The 16,917-nt window shown below is 35.8% G+C and overlaps 1 protein-coding gene across 2 annotated transcripts in view; it reads left to right on the top strand.

Annotated features, from left to right (window-relative positions):
- The window catches only part of vps50 (VPS50 subunit of EARP/GARPII complex), a 146,447-nt gene that overhangs the window by 117,666 nt on the left and 11,864 nt on the right, over positions 1 to 16,917 (top strand). For both annotated transcript variants that reach the window (XM_016462284.1, XM_016462277.1), the window contains 3 exons: positions 12,161 to 12,309; positions 15,986 to 16,082; positions 16,668 to 16,826. In XM_016462284.1, coding sequence (XP_016317770.1) covers positions 12,161 to 12,309; positions 15,986 to 16,082; positions 16,668 to 16,826 — 405 coding nt within the window. The remainder of the gene's footprint in view (positions 1 to 12,160; positions 12,310 to 15,985; positions 16,083 to 16,667; positions 16,827 to 16,917) is intronic.

Raw genomic sequence — 16,917 nt, 5'->3', positions numbered from 1 at the left:
TGAAGTACACTATATTTTTCCAGATGATACCATTATGATGTTAGACCTCAAAGCCAGGAGGATTAAGAACAGTTTTGTGGGTATAAAGCCTTGAATGCCATCGTAGCCACAGAAAATATTACTTGCAAAGCCAAGGCTTTGAGGACGTACCGCATAAATATGTAGTACAGTGTTGGCGGTGTCTACCATATGTTCTTGTTTTGTAGAGAGATCTTTGTAGTAGTAGTGCCCTGGAAAGTAGAGATTTTGTCTCACTATATTTGTGATTCTCTGTTATTTTTAAATAAGCACAGTGCATCTCTGAAAGAGCTAAGGACGGAAATGTTACCAACTCAAGAAAATGAGAATGTCGCAGACCCAACATTTCCAGACATTTCTTCAATTTTGAAACTAGAGTAATTACATATCAGTAGAGCCATGTTTGCTGAAGATGTCAAAGATACCAGTAGCTGCTATTTCGAGAGCTTTTTTTTTATTAAGCCTGTAATTTGTGAGCTGTTGGCTTGAAAATGTTCTTCTCTCAGCATTGCCTTATCTATGCTTCAATACGTTCAGTTTGAAGATTAATGGTAAAATTACAATGTTTGTTTGTGGCACAGATGTCTTCCTAATTGTGTAAAGTGGTGTTACTGCAGATTTTTACAATGACCCAACCCTGCATCTTGAATTTTTGAACAATAATTACCAAAACGGCTTTTCACCACTGATCTATAATATATTATAGATCAGTGCTTTTCACACTACATTAACAGTTCAGTAAGGCACTCATTACTGCAAAATAAACCCCTACAGGGTGATCAAGATGGAAAGTGGCTACTTACAAAATAAGTAAATAAATGGACACTCAAGATTGATTTGAGGTGAAATTATTTTACTTTGCGACAAGAAAGAGACCACAGAATGAATCAAGACAGAAATTTTCAATCGCTTTTTGGTACTAAAGTTTCTCGAATATAAAGATAGCCATATATTTTTTATATTTAATATTTTCCATTTATAGACAACTCAATACTATATGACAACACATTGACAGTGTGTTGTTTGCTAATTAAATTATTAGCTTTTATTTACTGTGCCAAAGCCAAAAATAAATAATTGATGTATTAATTGAGAAATGTGATATTATGTTTGATATTATACAGTATGTGCTCAGTATAAGAAAAATATATTAATTAATTTACAAAATGTATGCATATTTGGTTTAATTTTTACTGATTGAAATATACTTGCGATTTTTCTTTACCTCTAGATTCGGTTTGTTTGTGTGATTAAAAGAGAGAAATCTCTCACACTACTCTAACCTGCAAGAAATTCTATATTTATCAAGATAATATAAGTAATATGTCATTCATGTAACCTTTCTCAGACATTCTGAAGGTTGCATGACCATCACAATAAATATTGGATTTCTTGGAAACTGTTTTTTTTTCTTTGTTTATATTATTTCCTTAAACCTTTAAGGTTTGTGAAGTTTTCCTGAACTATTGGTGTACTTAAAATGCATCAGGCATACCTGCAGACACCGTGTGAAATGTCTAATACAAAAACGGGACTCTGTTTATGTCGACAAGTGCTGTTTTCCCCCAATCAAGGCGTTTGAAACTGACAAAATCAGACCACTCTGTCTAGTTTATGGGTTCAAATACCACCTGGTTGGAGCAGGCTCTAGTTAATCAAGCAAATAACAGCCATTTGGGCCTCTTGCTAAACTAAAGTGACAGCCAGACACAGTGATGGGGACCTACTGGGCTGAGCTCTCTGTTCTCTCAGTGTTACCAGCCGAGAGTAGGGCGCACACACACAAAGACAGAGAGTTAATTTGTGCGACAATGCTCCGGCATACTCCCACACGGGCGTGAGGATGCTAGCTCAACACTGATGGACTACATGAAGAGTAGAGAAGGGGGTCAGCTGGGGCCAAAGGAAACATAGTACTCTGTGTGAGAAACGGTTGGGGAGATGTTAGCGGGTGAAACGTGGGAGGGAGGTGTAAAGAAATGCTGGAAGAAAGTCAGGCAGATTTAGTCTGATTTTGTCTTGGAAAAGGCTGTAATGAGCAGAGCGATTCTGGGGACTTTAACAGTGACTGGATAGAGATGAATGGGATTGTGCATGCAGTTTCAATGCCAGATTTGGCACTGTGAACGTTCCTTATAAAAAAATAAATCATATCAGCAGAACTGTTTAAATAATCAATGTTAAACTGTAAGAGGTGTTAACGTGGGAGATGCCTCAAGCATTCACAGTAGAAGGGTGTTTCTTAAACTATGAGCACTTTTGGCATGTTTCACACTATTTCTAATTTATTTGATTTGTGTTTTAACAATGCCAAACAGTAAACATACAGTATATGAATCACAGGAGAATTCTATTATTTGTGGAATTCTTTTTCTAAAAGTTGTAAGCATTTGTTTAACCACATTTCAAATTATGTATTTTTAATAGCATGATGAAAATGATGGTCTCATTCTTCCTCCTAAAGCAAATTCTACAGCTAGCATTTTATACATTTATGCTTGGGCTGATACACATTGGTGTCTTTTTAATAGCCATGTCTTAGAAAAAAGGCTTTTTCCTTTGCTTGCTATGTGAGTGCCTGGATGTGGATTTTTTGCAACAGGATCCACTTTTAGCATTTTATACATTAGCATTAAAAGCAACTAAGTAATATTTTATTATATTTGAACTACTTTACATATATATATTTTGAATGATTTGACAAAATCACAGCTATATTCTTAATATTATAAAATACGTAAATCATTTTTACACAAAATAAAAAGTCAATTTTACGCTTGGAGTTATTCATGTTTCATAATGAATTTATTATTGAAAATTAATTTTAAGATTGAATGTTAAGATTTAATCATTTTAAGATTAGTTCAAGAGTGAAACATTAGTAACAAAATATAAATGCATTTAAATATGTAGCATAAATAAATAATGACACAATGACATTTCCATAACAAAAAAGGGGATTACTCTTTATTTTTTGTTAATCCCATTAAAGTTACTCTTCATTAATAACAAACATGTATTAGTACAAATAAATATTGTGAATGTTTTTCGCTCTGTTTGATTGACATGTATGCACATGCTTTATGATGTATCTCAAGTTTAACCAGGACAGTGACCTTAAATCACTTCTTTTTTGTTAGGACACACTGTTATGTAAAGGAAATGCAGATATTATTAGAATATAACAGTATAATGGATGTGTATGTGTTTTGTATTTTCATAGAAGTGTGTTTTATGCTACTTTAAAGTGGCTGACTGAGACCGAGGTTCTTTGTGCACATCGCAAAAAAAACGTACTAAACATTAAGTTTGTGGCCTTACCTTTTTGCCCTGAAAAAGCATAACGCATCAAAGGGTTAAAACTTTGTTTGCAGCTTCCTACACTGTCCCAAATGTCCAGATTAGAATCTTAATAGGCATAAATGCATAATGTGATCAAATGTGCCTGCATCAAGAGATTCCATTTGGTTTGGTGCACATTAATTGCTGTCTATTCCCTCATGAGGTTTGTCCGTCAATATTTTAAATATGGCCATGTCAAAAGCCTGACGCTTTGAGCTTTTGCATAATGCTTGATTGAATATGTATTTTGTGTGTTGATTTTTTTGAAGCACTTGATGAAGTGTGTGTCAATTAAATCACTATGCTGTGAATTATTATGAGTGCGCTTGGGTCAGCAGTTGGCTTTCAGTTTATCACCAATGAATGATTGCACATAACATTTTAGACGCAGCGGATTATAATTAGACACGCATTATCTACCCTCATTTACACATGATTGATAATAAGTCGCTTGGAATTTTTTTAACAGTTTTCAAGCAACACTGAAATACCACTTTATCTTTCAGGATCATATTTTATGATGCTTTTAAAAAGAGTGAGATATAAGCCTTTTCTTTCTTTTTCATAGTTATTTTGTGCATGGTTGATATAAAAAGTCTAAGCGATTCATTACATTTGGGGTCACTCATATTCAGCTGTGAGGGCTTTGTAATTAAATTCAGCTATGTTCACAATGAAATGGATTATTCCTTGCCTTACCATTCCCACTCATGGTCCTTTTCTTCCCTTTATAGAAGCAGATTAGATTTAAGCATTTTGAGGCTGTGGCGAATGCTAGTCCATTGCGGGTATTTCACTTGTGTGTTATCAGATTCCATTTCTCTCTCTCTCTGTCTTTTCTTTTCATTTTAATAAACCCCAAGCCTGAACTCTGGTTATAGAAGTGCCTTAGCCTTCAGTTTTTTTTGCAGTGAACCAACATTCATAAAAAAGTCACCCTTTTGAGATGAGGTATTGATTTTTTTCTTTGAATATTTGTTTGATGGCCCCTTTCCCCTTTACATTTTAGCCCACGGTAGCTTTAGCTCCCGATAAGAAGACAATTATAAAGCCTGGCGCATTTTAACGCATCCAGATAGATAGATGGTAGAATTCCTCCTGGTCCAGATTACACCAGCTATTAACTACCAATGTTGTTAGATCTGAGGTAAAGTGCTAAAGAAATTCATTCTTTTTCAGGTTTCATTTTCTATTGAGGTCTTTTACCATCTAAAAACCATCTTGACAGATTGATTGAAGCAGTGTTCAACGATAAAAACCACCTTTATCGGCAGCATCTACTGTGGTGTGAAAAAGTGTTGGCCCCCTTCCTGATTTCTTAGGTTTAGGGGGCAAACACTTTTTCACACAGGGCCATGTAGTTTTGGATTTTGTTTTCCCTTAATAATAAAAACCTTCATTTAAAAGCTGCATGTTGTGTTCACTTGTGTTACCTTTTACTAGTGTTTAAAGTGTGACAAACATGCAAAAAAATAAGAAATCAGGAAGGGGGCCAACACTTTTTCACACCACTGTATGTCGTGGCCAGTTATGACTGAAAATAATTTAACAATTGTCAAAGCAAACAATAATTGAGCAGAAATGTGTAGCTCATGTGCCAAGAAAATGGATTTGGCCCATATTACTCTCACTGAATGGTTTCACAATAGTTCAAAATAGGACAATTCCAAAATAACTGAGAAAATAAATTTAACATCTCTCTAGAAGGGTGCTTTTATCAAAGTGCTTTTACATGGTGTGATCTGTGATGTAGACTCTGAATGATGGTGAATATTCCCAGAAGTGGAAAGTCTTATAAGGGTTACTAAATGTTGACAGATTATATATATTTTTTGGGGTGGACTGTCGCTTTGTGTATTTGAGTACAGCAGCAGTAGTCTAAATCTCTGAAGTAATTCCACATCTGAACAGCTGTAAAGAAATAAATTGAAAGTCACAGTCCTATCTTGAACCTTATAGAGATGATGTGGCAGGACCTGAATAGAGCAGTTCATGCTTGAAGAGCTACCAATCTGTCAAAGCTAAGGCAGTTTTGTAAAGAAGAATGATGAGCAGGACTCATATCGAATCGGAAGTGGTGATGCTGACTGCAAAAATCACGTTTAGTTTGAAACCGTGCAATTATAAAGTTCTTCAAATAGGCAATAATGGAGAATGTTATGGGGACGTATACTTTTTTCACAGCACTGTATATTAATTCCCATGCACTTGCAACATTTTCTAACAAGACTGATTTTGTAACCCTTGTCTTGGATGTTGTGCCTGTGGTCTTTTGGTAGGCAAAAAGTAGATTCTGTCTTGTTTTAAAATCTGTGGATGGTGTATGGGATTGCTTTTATGGCTATTTTGCAGGTTATGATTTAAAGATGAAGCTACAATGACTATAGGTGAGTAGGGACTATGGGAGTCGTGTCTATAAACTGCAGCTTTCTCTTTTAAAAGAAGAGTTTAAAAGAAAAAACAGGTGTTCAGTAGCACCCTGGTGTGCCATGCACTTCCTGTCTTACAGATTATTAATTTTACCAGCATGAGGCCATCATTCCCAAAGTCTTATAACAGTTTATTTTATTGTACAGTATAAGTAATGTTATTTTCCAAATTGTATTTTTATTATTCGGCTTTGACCTGTTTTTGTGGTATCTTCTTTAGCATACTGTCATACATAAATTGTGATTAGCAGTAAATGTTCAAACTAAAAAGAGGGATGCTAAATGGGATGCTAAGCCACCAAAGTCTACAAAGTAATATTCATATGCAGATAAATGAGCATTTGTATGCAGGCCCATCTGCCAAATTTATTTCCTGTTTTGTCATAGCTTTATTTTAAGCTACGCACCTTTGCAGATCCTTGTAGTTACTCATGCATGGCTCTTCCAAAAGTAAGAAAACTTTGTGTGCTATAATGTTAACTTCTCAAAGGCAGATATTCTGTGGAATCGCAAAAACTGTGAACTGTGAAATTTCATATCAGCCTTATTTTAATAGGATGATCGTGAAGTGTAAATGATTGCACCTTATTCATTTGTTCTAACCTTGCGTTTGCAAGGATGTGCACATTACCAAAACTTGTGACAGTTTAATTTGTCCTAAACTTTCACAAAATTACTGTTGTCTGTGTACATTTATTTCCACAAGCTTCTATATTACAGTTGGTGTCCAAATTAAATATACTTCCTGTGTATAGTTATTAATATACATAATTTAAAGGTGTGATTTAAATAATTTCTTGATAAAAAAAGCTTAATGTGCTATGTACACAATAATTCTAAAGTTTTGGGATCAGTAAGTTTATATACAGTATATATCGCATTAATAAATGACATTACAAAATGGAAGACCGTTCTTTTAAATGGTAATATTATTTTATAATATTACTATATTTGTGAACCAATCAATGCAGCCTTGTTGATTATAAGAGACTTCTTTCTTTCTAAGGCAAAGCAGCATTACCATCAGATTTTAGGGTCTTGCACCTGCAAAATCCTAATTTAACCTCAACAATGATTGTTCTGAGTTTGTGCCTTGGCATGCAGTCATAGTAAAGTAACTGTTCATTTGCACGCAGTCATTTAGGGAGACTTTTTTCTATTAGCTTTCTCACATAACTGATTATCCTATGGGTCATTATCAGCACAACACCTCTGATGTTCAGTGAATTTTACAGCTGATGGTGTTTTAAGCACATTTGTAATTTCAGGCTGTATCATCAGAGAAGTTTTGCAGTAGAATTCAAAGGGAATTTATTAATCTTTAATCTCTGATTTATGCCTGGTATTAAGCCTAGTAATCCCATTATCCTCTTTCATGTTTATTCTAACAGGAACAGAATAACCTCATTACAGTTGATCTCAATGGATAGCGTTAACCTCAGATACCATTCAGCAATTGTTTGATGCATACTGTTTACTTAATACATATTCAGAACACCCTAAAAGCTTGCATAATAATATGCCTGCATTTATATTTATTAATTTATCCAATGCAACTTACAAGGGAGGAGTTGTACAACAACTGTATATACATTGTTTTGTTTTATTTTCTTTTTATCTCAGTGCTCAGTCCAGTTGCATTGAGATTGACAAGCCTTTTATTTCGGGACCACCTATACATTTTCATTTGGATTGAGATTGAGATCCAGACACTGACTTGGATGCTCTAGAATATTAATATTGTTTTATGCCATTGGCTGTGTAGCTTTGGCTGGATGCTTGGGGTCATTGTCTTATTGATAAATCTCTTTCCAAGTCGCAGGTGCCTTTCAGACTCTATCAGGTTTTCCTCTGGGATTTCTTCAGGTCTTCCCAGGGTTTTGCATTAATTTTGTCTTCTACTAGGGCTGGGTTGCATGAAGGTATATACCGTTGCAACAGTATAATGTGTCAGCCAGTATCTTTTATACCTCAGTATGTAAATATACCCACTTTCAGCCAGCAGGACAGCATTATTGCAATCACGTGCACGTATTTTAAAAATAGCATGGAGGAATGTCAATATGAAGAGCAGGATGTGATTGTTATTAAAAGGTTTGAGCATTTCCAAGTAGGCAGTTTGAATAAATCTGAAATCCTTTTATAATGTTTTGGGTTTTTTCACTGCTTCTTTTCTTACGTTTCTTGTTTTTATTCTAGGCTGTTCAATGTGAAACAGCTGTTTTTGCACAGATGCCAGACTTAACATTTGTTATGAATAATCGTATCTTTTGATCTGCGTCCATCAGGTTTCAAATCATAAAAGAAAATAATTAAGTTAGACCTTTCATTTATAAAGTATGTAATTCAGTATATTATTAAAAAAATACAAATTACTACATGGCTATTTAATAAGAGAACAATTTCTTTGTTGAGTTTCCAGTGAAAACTAAATTGCTCAACTGTCCTCAACCACTCTCAACCTCCACAAGTCTTCCAGGTCCTGCCGCAGAGAAATATCCTCACAGCGTGATGCTGCCATCACAGTAGGATGGCATGTTTCTGATGTGTTTGGCTTACACTAAACATCATTTAGTCTGATTGCCAAAAAGCTGAATCTTTGATCTTCAAGCTGGCTTCAGAGTCTCCCGCGTGCCTTTAGGAAAAGAAAAACACATGCAGCGAAAGAGTGAACTAGGATTATTTCAGTTCATAGCGGTTCATAGAGCTCAAATTAAATAAACTTCTACAAGGCACTGTAGTATATTACACCTTGTATCACCTAATATTGTTGTAGTCCTTTATTAGGTGATCTATGTCATAAAACACTCCACATCTATCATACACACAGCAGAGCTCATCAGTAATCATTTTCAGTCCTACAGTATAACAGAAGTCCCACATTTCAAAGACACTAGACACCCTGTAGCAGACAGACGGGAGATTGAAAAGGCTCTTTAATAGAGAAACTGTAAAGGTCAGGGCCATAAATAGTGGGATGAAACTGACCGGTGAGTAGAAATCCTGAAGGAAGGGCTTCTTGGCTGAAGGCATCATGCTGTCGAGATGAAGATGAAGGAACTCAAACTGCTCTGGGAGAAAAAAGACCCAAATCAGAGAGCATTTTCTACAGGTTTGCAGTGTCACACTTGTTCACGATTGCTACATTTTTGTTACCCGCAGGGAACTGGCTTTGCTGAAAACTAGTTATGTTTATGGAAAAAAAGGTGTGATGTGGCTAGGAAGGTTTAATTTGTCTGCTTTAATATTATTTTCAGACACGGACATCAGACAGAGACTGAGTGCCGGATATAAGGGCTTCTATTTTAAGAATATACAGTGACTATAAAAAGTGACAGTTTTTGTTTCATTTAATCACACATGATGTATTTTGGCTTTTGTGGCACCTGATCAATAGAAAATATTCTTTCAGGTCAAAGAGAACAATTTCTAGTCAGTACTTAGCAGATGCAGAATTTAGTCTGTGTGGATGCTGTAGGTCTCTGTCAGCCACATCTGGACACTGCAGTTTCTCATTCTTTTGTGCAGAACTACTCATGATCAGCAGGTTTCATGGAGATCCAGAGTCCACCTATAAATTCTCAACTGGATTGAGACCTGGATTATGACTTGGCCACTCCAGGACATTAACATTGTTGTTTTTAAGTAGCTTTGGCTTTTACGCTTTGGCTCACTTGAAGACAAATTATATCCCAAGTCACAGGTGTCTTGGAGTCTCTATCAGGTTTTCCTTCAGGATTTCCCTGCAGTTTGCAGCATCTATTTAGACTTTTCATAAGTTTATACTGTTGAAGAAGGAAAAAAAGCCAAATTAAGTCCACTGTGGTTAAATGGTGTAAACGAAAAAATGGTATAGTGAAAGGGTTGAATCCTTTTTCTATTCTAGGCATTTGTAAGTTTTATGTGTATACTTTTTAAGAGGTTTCTATCATTGGCATTTCGCTTTACATTTCATCAAACATCGTGTACTCCACATGCCTTTAGGTTATGGTCTTTTAAAGGTCATTTCATGGACAGATTGATTACTATGGACAGTGTTTTTATACCTAGTACAATCAGATGACCGATTTGTCTTGCATCCTTCAAAATAAATATGCTTTTGGAAGATCTTTGTTCTGAACTCATTGTAAGGATGAAGGTCTTATAGTGGCAATATAATTATGTTGTTCTGAATACATTACTCTGGAGAAAAGATCAATATTGCTTTGTGCATTGCACATGGTGAAACTGATGGGGAAATGACCTCAAAATGCATGTTTTGCCACTATACTGTGTCTCACCAGATCTTTCATATTTAGACTTAAGTGTAGAGACAGTAAATAGACCCCCTATTCAGAATTCACTGATGCTGAATTGCTTGTTATTTGGTCTCCAAGTATTTGTATTGTTATCTAGAAAGAAAGGTGAAAAGTGGACAATGTAGTGCTTAAGATTTTATTAATGCTTTTGAAATAAGTCTATTATGCTCACCAAGGCTGCGTGTCCTCTTTTGGAAGGCCAAACAAAGTAGTTTCGCTTTCACAACGAAACACAGCGTCACTCACGGCAGCCTAGAGTGAGCAGCGGCCGGTGGGCTTGCGGCAACCACATATGACGCCCCCGGGCTGGCCTCCGCTTCGTCCACGGTGAAAGCCAATCCGGCTTTCCGATCCGATAGTCACAATAACTATTTTCTATTTTAATATATTTTAAAATGGAATTTATTCCTGTGATGGCAAAGTGATATTTTCGTGATATTTTTTCAGGATTCTTTGAATAGAAACTTTAAAAGAACAGCATTTAATTAAAATATTTTTGTAGCAATATAACTCACATTTAATCAATTTAATGCAACCTTATTGAATAAAAAATTATCTTACTGACTACACAGTTGCCTTCCTAAGATCTTCCACCACTCAACTGACAGTGCTAAATTAGTGTTACTAATAGGCCAGAATGTGTCTATGATAACATTGTTGTTGTTGTTTTTTCCACCCACTCATATATTAATTAACGTTAAATACTCTTGTAAGTCTGCAAACAATGCATGCTGACTGGATTGGATCTCGGTTTAATTCTACAGGGAGATGTCTACACATGTACCAAATCAAGTTGTATTATTAATTCATGTAGAATGTAATACACGTATCCGCAAAGGCAGCACTTCAGCTGTAATCACATATGACCTTAATAGGTTTGTGTAAGGATATTGGGAAATAAGGCTTTGAATATTAATGATAAGAGTGGCAAAGTTCAAATTGCATTGCAATGTTGTGATATCCCAAACCAATTTTCATGTTTTGTGAGATGATTCCTTATGGTCATGTGAGCTGATTAACAACACCCAAATTTTAGTACTGATTGTTTTTTTTGTTTTTGTTTTTTGGCCGCCTCTAAATTGAAAAGAGATGAAAATGAAAATCCTGTCATCATTTACTGACCCTCTTGTTGTTCCAAATGCATTTTATTTTCATCCTTCCATCATTCACAAAAAAGTCAGGATGTTGTTGCTGGTCTTTTCAATAGAGAACGTAAAGAATACAGGTTTGCAAATGTAAATGATGATTGAATTGTCATTTTTGAGTGAATTCTTCCTTGAGCCTCTACTCACAATTGAATTATAATTAAAGTGTATATAGTGTTTGGGTTAATTATAGTGTTTGTGTTGTTAATGTGACATCTGTAAATGTGAATAAATGCACAGCATGATTTGTTCATAATGTGAGTCATTCTGTTCCGTCATTGGTTTTCTTTGGTATTTTGGACTCTTAAATTTGGTTATTGTGGACAGCAAGGACGTTTCACCTTACCACCACATTTTCCCGGCACAGGATGATAGTAAAGCAGAAGCGTGTGCAATCCTCATTTACATATGGACAAAGCATTACCATTTGGTGGCAGAACTCACAGTTCCTCATTAAATTCAATTTGTTGTTTTATGCTGTATTTGTTCTCATTTTACAGCTCATTTACTCATAACTTTTATTGTAACTCTAAACCTCTGAGGTAGTTATCCCCTTTCTACTTACAAAAAGCGGCTTTGGCTTACTTTAGTGTTGGCAAAACATTTTGTTAAAAGCAAAACCTTTTCCTTTAAACTCCTTTAAATTTTTCAGAATAATTACATTGAGGATTTTTGAGATTATTGGTTCAAAAAAGTAGCAAGTAGGTTCCAACACTACATTTGCAAGTGAACAGTTTTTGAATATAAAACCAAAGTTGAGCATATTTTTAAACCTCTGTTCATTTTGTTTGTTAAATTGTTTGACTGATTCCTGGAATACTGACAGTGTTTTACTGGACATCGTATTAATTTGCCGAAAATTTTCAGTTCTATTACTTTAAATTGGACAGGATCAGGATCTAAATGTTTGTTGTTGTTGTTTCTGCAGGAGGCTGGAGGGGAGAACGCAGGTCCTCACGCATCTCCTGAGGAAAGGAAGGAGAAGGTCCCCAGTCCTCATCTCAGTCAGCTGGTGGTCCTGACGGCTAGTGATACGCTTTATGGCTTGGCTGAGCGAGTCGTCGCCACTGAATCACTGTAAGCTACTTTAAACCGCCTTACTTAAAGAAAAAATTCAACCAAAAATGAAAATTATTTTGATTGTTTTATTTACCTACCCTTGTTTTTGTCACAAACATGTATATAACACATGCACACAACATTTATTTTAATAAATAAACTAAATGTTATTTTATTCATTAAGAAGCCTCTTATGTTAACCAAGGCTGTGCTGTATTTGCTCAAGAATACAGTAAAAACAGCAATATTGTGAAATATAAAGTCAATTTTATTTTGTTTTCTATTTTAACATACATTCTTTATGCACCAAGAGCTTGTAACACTCCAAAGAGAAAGGAAAAATTGAAATCGCATCATATGACCCCTTTAAAATGTACAGTCATTTATTTCTGTAATGGGAAAGCTACATTTTCAGCAGTCATTACTCTAGTCTTCACTGTCACATGATGCTTCAGAAATCATTCTAATATGCTAATCTGGTGCTCAAGAAAACATTTATTATTATTATTAATTTTGTAAACAGTTGTGCTGCTTAATATTTTTGTGGAAACTTTGATTTTTTTTTTCAGGGTTGTTTGATGAATAGAAAGCTCAAAAGAAGAGCATTTATGTGAAATTGAAATCTTGTTTAATATAAATGATCATTTTTGATCATTAAATGTCATTTAATTCATGCTTGCTAAATCAAAGTAAAAAACAATTTTTTTTTTTAATCTTACCAACTTTGAATAGTAGTGTACATATACATAATGGATAAATAGAATTTCCCTTTTGGATGAGCTAAGTGCCATCAAGATATCAGTGTTTCAAGAAATTTCTGAACTTAAAAAGAAAAGGCAGCCAGATGGCATCTGCATCATATATCCAGCTGTGACGTCTTTGTAGCAGAAGCGGAATGAGACTTGCAAATGAACATATTTACATTAAAAAGCTGGTTGACTCTTGTCTTGTGATCAAGCTTACTGTTGCTAGGTGATGAACGTCTAACCCCAGCAGCCCCTTTCAACCAAGCCTGTCTAACCCAATCAGTCATATCACTGTGGTTGTTATCTAATCAGCGAACCCCATTAAGCCTTGCTTTTCTCCTGATGAGTCTACAGAGGTGGGCTGAACCGGCTTCGGCAACAGCCATGGGAGTTCATTTCATTAAGTGATGTGATTCCGCAGGGGCTGATGCAAGCTACCTGAATTTCCACCGTAATCCTGAAGAGGAAGTTGTCAGGCCTCCAAACCATGTCTTAACTTCCAGTCCTCCTATTCTGACCTTTATCCCGTTCGACTGATTTTTCAGCATGACGTTAAGCCTTTGTGCAACAGCAGGGAATCCTCCCTTGCAAATTCGCAGAGAGAGTTTGATCCTCCCTATAGTTGCTTTGGATGCATCCAGATGGCGTTCGATTCGTGCCAAGCTTTGTGCTGGAGACCGTTTTCAAAGTCTTAGATTGAAGACGGATCAGGAGATCCAGAGTTTAAGCCTGGAAAAGGTTCTTCTCAGGAAAGAATGACTCTCTGCTTTAACGTGAAGCACAGAAACGCCACCATATTGAGTCATCAAAGCTGTGAAGGTCTCTGCTCTCCTTGTGGAGCATGCACTACACTTTTTTTTTGTTTTGTTTTTTTTTTAATTAATTGTTTTAATTTTGAAAGTTAAACACATTAGCTATGTTTCCATCGCCCTGTTTTAATGCGCATTTTGAAGTATCGCATCAGAAACGAGTGATGGAAATGTCAAATTTCGAAGAAGAAAAAAAATCCCTTAATTCGCAAAAAAGTTTTTATACTCATTTGAGGTGGTTTTTGTCTTGAATAATAGGAGATGGAAACACATTTGCCAAATAAATTCCTCCATGCGCATCAAAAAACTCACGTGACTTTGTGCGATGGGATGGCATAACCTGACAAACCAGTGGACCAATCTCGTTGCACAGCATCTGAAATTTTGTTATGGTCATTCTGAAATGCCCGAGCAAAGTCTGTCATCAAAGTATTTCTGCATTATTGCCTCCCAGATCTGTTATACGACTATGGTCCCAAACAGCAGGCATCCACGAAAACTGCATTCCGCAATGACCGCATTCATTGTGTTTCGTCTGCTCGCTCTGAGGCACAAGTTATTTATTATAGATGAAAATTATTATATTCAGTGGCTTTTCCTACTTTTCTTTGTGATATATTTAGTGCCAGTATATCAGGAAGTGACGATTTTGTTCTCTTTGACTCGTCGGATGGAAACAGTGCTTATTCGCAAATGTTTTATGCGACATTTCAAATTCTATGAAGTTAAATTCGCAGCTTTGGATGGAAACCCAGCTACTGAGTAATTGTTGTTTAGTGCTGCTTGTTTCATGCATGTCTCAGCAGTCTTCAACATGCAATATAGCTTTACGTATTCTGCTTTTAAATCAACTCATGTTCATTAGGTGTTATATGCAAATATTTGGGCTCTTATTGCTCAATGAACACTTATCTCTGTGTGTGGGCTGTCATTAGCATAAATTATCTGGTGCCTTATGCATTGTGTTAGTGGGTGGGTACTGACTTTATGAAGTTTCCGGTTGTGCGCAGCCATTGGCGGCAGAAGGAATCAATGATTTGTAATTACCTCTTCCCTCAGTTAAAGAGGCTGTTTTTTCTTGCATGCAGAATTTTGTTTCATTTTCTGGATGCAGTTGATTTGCTTAGACAATATAAATTAATTTTATGACTGTGAGCTAACTTTGTTTTTGTAGAAATTGTAGAACTTTGGGTTGTAAGACAAAACAGGAGGGGGAAAAATCAATTCAGCAGTTAGAAAATTATGCTAATGAATGGTAATTTCCCATCTCATTATTGCATGGCCTATAAAAAGTATTCACCCCATCGACTTTTTCATGTTTTGTTGTTTTAAAGCACTGAATCACAGTGAACTTAATTTGACTTTGGCACCAGTGAACAGATGTTGACAATCATACATATAAAATAACTCTTTTTTTACTAATAGTTCTGTTGTTTTGCTGTTTAAATATTTTTTGCAATATTATTACGCATCTTTGTTTAATGTTGCAGATGTGGTCAAAGATACATTGCAAAAGAGTTTAAATTGAGTGTAAAAATAAACTTGAAGGGGGGAAAACAATTACTTTGTGTTTAATAACTGTAGTACATTTTGACCAATTTGAAGACACTTTTCATTTTGACATGAAAAAGTATGTTTCTGTATATCAGTCAGAACAAATCAGAAAAAAAGAGGGTGAATACTTTTTATAGTTACTGCAGCTCTTAATATAGAAGCTCTTATATCCAGCTCTCAGTCTCTGTCTGTAGCTCGTGTCTGAAAATAAAATGAAACCAGACAAATGTAAAGCTGACAAATGTAAGCCTCTAAAACTTCCTAGTCAGATCATACCTTTTTTCACCAACGTAAATACAGAGTTCTGGCATGAAACTCTAGATGGCGCAGTCCGAGTTGTGGATATATTGGCAGTAGCAAGTCTCGGTACTTGCTCTGCCGCAGCAGCGTAGCAGATCTATTCCGCCAAGACCAATACATTAACATTGTTATGTACATTACTATGCCAATCCCTCCGAGAGTTGTCATGACAGAACTAGTTTTCAGCACAGTCAGTTCCCTGTGGGTAACCGATATGTAGCGATTGTGTACCGCTGCAAACATGCAGAAAACGCTCTCTTATTTGTGCCTTTTTTTCCCCTGCAGAGTTTTTCTGGCAGAGCAGTTTGAGTTCCTTCAGCCTCATCTCGACACCATGATGCCTTCAGCCAAGAAGCCCTTTCTTCAGCAGTTCTACTCACAGGTCAGTTTCATCCCAATATTTATGGCCCTGACCTTCACAGTTTTCACAGCTTCACAGTCTAGTGTCTTTGAAATGTGTAACTATTGATGAGCTCTGCTGTTTGTATGATTGATGTGGAGATTTTTATGACATAGATCACCTAATAATGGACTATAACAATATTAGGTGATATGAGGTGTAATATACTGCAGTGCCTTGAAGAAGTTTATTTAATTTGTGCTCTGTGAGATGTTAACCTTCAAAACAACTAAAACATGTACACTCATTCTGTGTTTTTTAACAATTATAAGGCAATTTTATGTCCTTATGGCTGTCTTCAGTCTTTAGAACTAAAAGTATCATTAAGAAGTACAGTTGTACAGTAGGACTTCCAGGATTTGGGGATTTCAGGGATTTATTTTGCAATAAATAGTTTTATTCTCTAATATGTAGGCACTATATGTATGACTGTTTCAACTACTTAAAATGTTTGTCTTTGCATCTTGGATATTCAAGAGATACTAAACTTTGTTTTTCACTGTTTGGCCGGGGGTTATGTGTAGGTACTCTTAATTGTGACCTTTTCTATGCTGTTTTTTTCTATAGACTGTATCTACAGCAAGCGAGCTCCGCAAACCCATTTACTGGATTGTGGCGGCCAAAGCCATAGATTACGAACAGATGCTGTTACTGATGGCGGGAGTGAAATGGGACATTAAAGAGATAATGTCACAGCACAACGTCTATGTGGATGTCCTTTTAAAGGTAATGTGTTTGTGAGGCTGTGCAGTGGATTTTATGTGCGAGAATAATGTGTTTCCTCCTCTCTGTTCATTTTCACACTACAGGAAAGTGG

This window comes from Sinocyclocheilus anshuiensis, unplaced genomic scaffold, assembly GCF_001515605.1.
Source record: "Sinocyclocheilus anshuiensis isolate Anshui unplaced genomic scaffold, SAMN03320099.WGS_v1.1 scaffold253, whole genome shotgun sequence".
Taxonomy (NCBI): Eukaryota; Metazoa; Chordata; class Actinopteri; order Cypriniformes; family Cyprinidae; genus Sinocyclocheilus; species Sinocyclocheilus anshuiensis.
This window is presented reverse-complemented; position numbering and strand designations above follow the sequence as displayed.